The 6,428-nt window shown below is 28.4% G+C and overlaps 1 protein-coding gene across 1 annotated transcript in view; it reads left to right on the plus strand.

Moving 5' to 3' along the window:
• LOC111678629 overlaps positions 1-4,576 on the plus strand; it is a 66,128-nt gene extending 61,552 nt beyond the window's left edge. The window contains exons 9-11 of the mRNA XM_046947113.1: positions 401-492; positions 1,766-1,958; positions 2,104-4,576. Of these exons, the coding sequence (XP_046803069.1) occupies positions 401-492; positions 1,766-1,958; positions 2,104-3,011 (1,193 nt within the window). The 3' untranslated portion in view covers positions 3,012-4,576. The remainder of the gene's footprint in view (positions 1-400; positions 493-1,765; positions 1,959-2,103) is intronic.
• Positions 4,577-6,428: the final 1,852 nt, after the last annotated feature.

The raw sequence follows: 6,428 nt of genomic DNA on the forward strand, positions 1-6,428 counted from the left end.
ACTAGAACTGAACTAGAACTGAACTAGAACTGAACTAGAACTGAACTAGAACTGAACTAGAACTGAACTAGAACTGAACTAGAACTAAACTAGAACTGAACTAGAAACTAGATGTGAACAATGAGTAGCGTATTTTTTGTTGAAGACAAAAGCATAAAGCCAGGCATATAGTATTTGAAATTTACTCCCCAAGGTGCCATAATATGTCAATCGCTAAATATTTGCTATTATGAAAACTTTTCAAAAAAATATCTGTACAGATGTTATCTTAACTTTTAAATTTAACATTTAACCTTTAATATTACGTCGCACATACACTTGTGTGAATGTCAAATAATTTATTTCCCTTTTAGTTTAAACGCACTAAATATGTTTGACTTTTTCCTCCCTCTTCTTGCAGATGATGATTATGGACAAAAAACCGTATCGGTTCTGGTCGATGGCATAGAGACAGATTTGGAAATTATTGATCATCCAGCCTGCGAAATGTCGGTGAGTATAAATTAAAAAATAACGTCCCTTTTGCCTTTTCAAGTGTTTTTTTGTTCTACATTGTCTTTGCCAAGAGAAAAACCTTCAATACAGAAAAAAATCTATAAAATATTGAAAATGTTGTAACGCCAAAGTATAGGTCAAGTTCACACTTGAATAACTTTGTGTGTGAAGCATTTAGTTTTAATAGTAAGAGGGGAGGAATACATTTTTTCCACTGAACAACAATGTTAAGTGCAGATGACACTTTATCGAAAGAGTTTCCATTAACACTGTTTTTTCTTTTTTGTTCGCTTCTCTGAGTTGTGGCATTTGTCCAATAAACATGTTTAAATTTTGGTTGTTAAATATTTTTATATTCGGGAAAATTGTCACTAAAAGATAAAATTGTTTGTTTTTGTCTTTAGATTGGTGAAATATACAATCAACTTTAAGTGACAGAAAAGTAAATATATATAAAACAAGATTATAACATTACAAAGCAACACAAAAAACTTAGAACAATAGTTTACAGAATTACAATTTTTAAATTCAAAAAAAATCCCAGAATTAGTTTTAATAAATTTTATTATTTTTATGAACCACTGTCCCATAGCGTGAACAATATTTCCAAGCAGCCAGTATAGAGTCAATCCCTACAGATGTTGTTGAACATTAAAGCCATTAGCTGCTTAAAGGATATTCAATTTAGCTTTTTATTGGATAACAGAAACCAAAAACGGACCCTCACACATCTCTAAACATTTTTATACACGTGTGTATTTGCGTACACAAACAAGTAAACAAAACTACAATTGAGCATTTCCCATACATTAAATACTTAGGGTATTTAATGTAATTTTTGAAAAACTCTTATCATCAGTTCATACATATAATATTCTTTCTTCTTTAGTAGTGTAGGGTCGAGAAACACTTACGCAATCAGATTTGCTCATGTTTCATAATTTAATCAATTTAAGCTATTAAATGCCTTAATCCTTTTTATATGAAAGTTTTTTTTACTAAAGGAAAAAGGTTGACATTTAATACCCTGAAATATGAAGGATTAATTTCTTCATAGAGTCAAAGCGCTGTATTCATAAAGAAATTAATCGTTGTAGTTCAGTTCTAGTTCAGTTCTAGTTCAGTTCTAGTTTAGTTCTAGTTCAGTTCTAGTTCAGTTCTAGTTCTATTTCAGTTCTAGTTCAGTTCTAGTTCAGTTCTATTTCAGTATTAGTTCAGTTCTAGTTCAATTCTTTAGCGCGTAATAAACTTATTTATTATTTCTTTTTAGGCCGAAGCATTCTGTTCCACTTACAATATTGATTTATTTGTGGTCGTCTATTCTGTGGTGGATCGTTCCTCATTCAAACAGGCGGAAAAGATTCTACAATATTTAAAAGAAAACGAAATGTTGCTAACAAGAGGAGCCATTCTCGTGGGCAATAAAACTGATTTGGAAAGACATCGAGAAGTGAATAGGCAAAGTAAGTAAAAGGAAGCAATTATACATTTTAACTGAAAACTGAAATTTGAATAGAAAACCTATTTTTGTATGACCTTTAAATATGTATTTTTTTATTTCTAAATTTAAAATGTTATATTCCTATTTTTATGCTCCTATTTCTATAGTGGCGCGTAAATTGGCCAAAGAAATTGCGTGTAAATTCATAGAAACATCTTCCGGTCTGGATCACAACGTCGACGAACTTTTAGTAGGTATTGTGGCACAAGTCAAACTAAATCCCCAACGTTTACGCAATCTAAGCGAAAAGGATAGACAACGTTTGAACCTGCAGAGTACAATACAAAAACACAGACGATTGTATGCACCACCCCGACGTATGGTGCGACAAATGTCCATGTGTCAAGCAGAAGCAGAGGATGGTGGTGACTACACCAATGAGGGAGACGATGATAATGAAAATGAATTGGTGCATGATGAAAATCAATCAAACAACATTATGCTAACCGGAGATGAGGGCATTGGTACGGGTAGTGAGCGAACAGCTAGTACAAGTTTATCCTCATCAAATGCTGGCAAATCGTGTGCCTCATCCATTGCATCCAAGGGACCAGTTAGAAAAACCACTAAACGCACTTTGAATTTAGAGAGTATTTTGAAAATGGGTGAAAGTGAGCTAGAGGATGAAGAGGAAGCCCAAAGATTGTCATCGAATAGTAGTCAACAGTATGCATTTAACAATGCCAGACCTTTGAGTAAATTTGAATTGTTGGCCAACAATATGAAAACATCTACTGGCAGGACACCCTTTGGCAGTGTTAATTCTTCACCCAAATCAAGAAAATCCTATGAATCGAGTTCAGGTTTAGGCAGCTCTCAGACACATGACTCTGCACATACTTATAAGGAAACACATGCCGAGGATTCTTTGCTCAATGACTGCAATAGCAAGACTGTATCAAAATTGACCAGTCGCACCAAAGTGTTTTTATCTTCAGTATTGCGATTTAAAAAAGCCATTAATGTGGCCAAGCGTCGAAATTCTTCTTCGTGCAGTGATCTATTTGTCATTTAGGAAAATCATTAAATTGCAAAAACTACAACAACAACAACAAAATCAAAACAATAAAAGTCTTCAAGCTAAGAAACAGACCAAGTATTTAAATAAAAAAAATATATTAATTAAGTTTATAATCAAATTAAACCAAAAGACATGTCCCCATTTCTTGTTATTGGGACATGGTCACTGTTCATTTCAATTATTATGCATGCAAAATGGAATTAAACAAATATTTCTTATTAAGAATAAACTATGAAAACAAAAATAATTTTCTTTTATAGTTAAAATAAAATGCAATAAATTAATTTAGATTTTATATATTTCATTGCAGAAAGCAAACATGCAAATTTTCAAGGTTTCACAAAAATATAAAAAAAGAAAAATCATATGAATTTTCCTCAAAATATACAATACAACAGAATAATATCCATTACTTTTGAGAGTGTTATAGCAAAAGGGAATTCAGCAGTATTTTTAATTAATTTATAAAAATTCTATTAAATAATGAAAAAAAACCCAGTCAAAAACTCATCAACAGCTTTCGATGTTAGTAGAAAGCACTTATTTTGTACTTCTTCGGAAGTAATCTTTAATTCTTTTTTAATTTTAAATTTAGAAAATTAATTTTTTGACTTCTTTAGAAGTGGTTTCATTTACTAGCATGATAAGTTTTAACATAAGGACTGTAAATACTGTTTATTTAATATTTTTGTATAAATTTCTTTAATACTTTTTTAATTACTTTTCATTAAAAGAAAAACGCAAAAAGTATGACTAGAAAACTAATATTAAAACCTCAATTGTAGAAGTGGTATCAAGTTATCTGCAATGATTTGGCATTATCGAATTCGTGCTGGGTAATTATTTTAATCTAAATCTATCAAATCATTTTGAAATTTCTGAGGAAATGACTTTCAGTAATAAAATTAACGCAAGAAATTATACATATTAAATCATAGTAAAACAATTTTATACAAAATATATGTACATATATCAACACACAAAACAAAAAACAATATTTATGAACATGAAACCAAATATCTAACCGAAGGGCACCATTTATAATTAAAAATTAAAAACATATCGCTATTATATTAAAATGAAATAACAAACGCAAACAATAATTTAACTAAAACTAATAATTGCAACAATTTTATATTAAAATACAAACTTTTAAAGAAATACACTCAACAAGACAACTACTAATTAAATGATCAGAAGTTAAAATCACATAACTGCTTATTATGTTTAACATTTGATTCTATGATGGCTATCTATTGTTTACAAAGTAATCTGTGGCCATAGTCATCTAAAGATCGATTAAAAATAGCTAGTTAGGTGGTGTCAACTTGTGATCATCAAAACCTATATTCAAAGAAAATTGCTCAAATAATAGGAAAATAGTTATAAAATTAAATATAAACAGAACAACGTAAACAGGTAAATGAAACGAAATTAATTTATGGAACTAAACAAAAACAAAATAAAATCCTTAAAAATAATACACAAAACAGAAGAATTTCCATTATAAGTTAGTTCTAGTGCAGTTTTAGTTCAGTTCTAGTTCAGTTCTAGTTCAGTTCCAGTTCAGTTCTAGTTCAGTTCTAGTTCAGTTCTAGTTCAGTTCTAGTTCAGTTCTAGTTCAGTTCTAGTTCAGTTCTAGTTCAGTTCTAGTTCAGTTCTAGTTCAGTTCTAGTTCAGTTCTAGTTCAGTTCTAGTTCAGTTCTAGTTCAGTTCTAGTTCAGTTCTAGTTCAGTTCTAGTTCAGTTCTAGTTCAGTTCTAGTTCAGTTCTAGTTCAGTTCTAGTTCAGTTCTAGTTCAGTTCTAGTTCAGTTCTAGTTCAGTTCTAGTTCATTTCTAGTTCAGTTCTAGTTCAGTTCTAGTTCAGTTCTAGTTCAGTTCTAATTTAGTCTTGTTCAGTTATAAAAAGGTTTTCGTTTAGTTGTAAAAATATAAAATGGATTTTCACAACCTAGCTAAATACATGGAAATTATGCTCAATTCTGCAAAATTTACGGATGTGAGCATATATGTAAATATATGGTTAATATAGGAATCCATTATCGAAACAGAATCATTTTTAGCTGTAAAATATCATAATTACAAAAAAAAATTGATTTTTATACAATAGATAAATATTTCACCAAATGTTTCATTTAATAACCTTAAAAATCAAATTCTATAAATATAATTTAAATAATCAAAATTTTTGTATATATTTTTTAGCAACAGCTGCGTATTTAAAAATTATTTCCTAACAAAATCAAAAATTTCTTTCAGTAGATTATTATAAGTAAATAGTTTAAGAATAATGTTTATTATATGTGTAATTTACTTTTGAATTTAAGTGTTTGAATGTTATACAATTTTTCTATGAACTAAATTTTAAAATAAATATTTTATTAATCATTTATTAACAAAGAAACATTGTTTTTAATACTTAAAATGTTTAATAATTTTAAGAGAAAGGAATATTTAAAGTAAATTATCTAAAAAGACAAATATTTTATGGTTATTTATTTTATATTAGTTTTAGAACAAGATTAAACTACCAAAAACACCATTTTTACTATTTATTGTTATTAATGCTGCTAATTACTATTTAAACTTTACTGAATTTAAAGACATACAAAATAACTTTATAAAAAAACTATAGGCTCACCATGCATACTTATACATATACAAATTAATATACATATTATCTGCATACATATTCGATATCATACAGTTTTACTAACCAAACCATTACATATACATATAGTCAAACTCAAACAGACATTTACTGCGTTTTAATATATAATGACACGACATGACAATGTAGCATAAAATATTTACTTAAATAATAAATGAAACATATACTTATTTATTATACGACATAGTTTTAAATTAAGCAAAAACACATCTAAATAACTTAGTTATTAAATTTAAACAAAAAAACATTTTAATATTAAAACTACAAAAATAGTTATACATACGAGTACTTAAATATAAACTTTAATATTTCAAAAAGATACATTTTAAATGTACTGAAGACAAAAAATCAATAAAAAATACATATGAAATAAAAAATAAATTAATAAAACTTGTTTTATTTTGGGATCTTGTACAAGAATAATACTCAAAGAGTAATTGTTATTTTATTACGGTGTGTGATAAATACTTTAACAGATCTAGATAATTTCTAATTTAGCCCCAGTTTGCTTACAGTTTTTGATCTGTGATCATATGAAAAAGATAAACACTCGTTTAGATTAAGATCACTTGTGCATTCTTTCCAGTTAAATTCTATTGCTAATTCTTCTTCAGGATCGCTCTATTTTAGCTCAGTTCTAGTTCAGTTCTAGTTCAGTTCTAGTTCAGTTCTAGTTCAGTTCTAGTTCAGTTCTAGTTCAGTTCTAGTTCAGTTCTAGTTCAGTTCTAGTTCAGTTCTAG

The sequence above is a fragment of the Lucilia cuprina genome, chromosome 3 (genome assembly GCF_022045245.1).
Source record: "Lucilia cuprina isolate Lc7/37 chromosome 3, ASM2204524v1, whole genome shotgun sequence".
Classification (NCBI taxonomy): domain Eukaryota; kingdom Metazoa; phylum Arthropoda; class Insecta; order Diptera; family Calliphoridae; genus Lucilia; species Lucilia cuprina.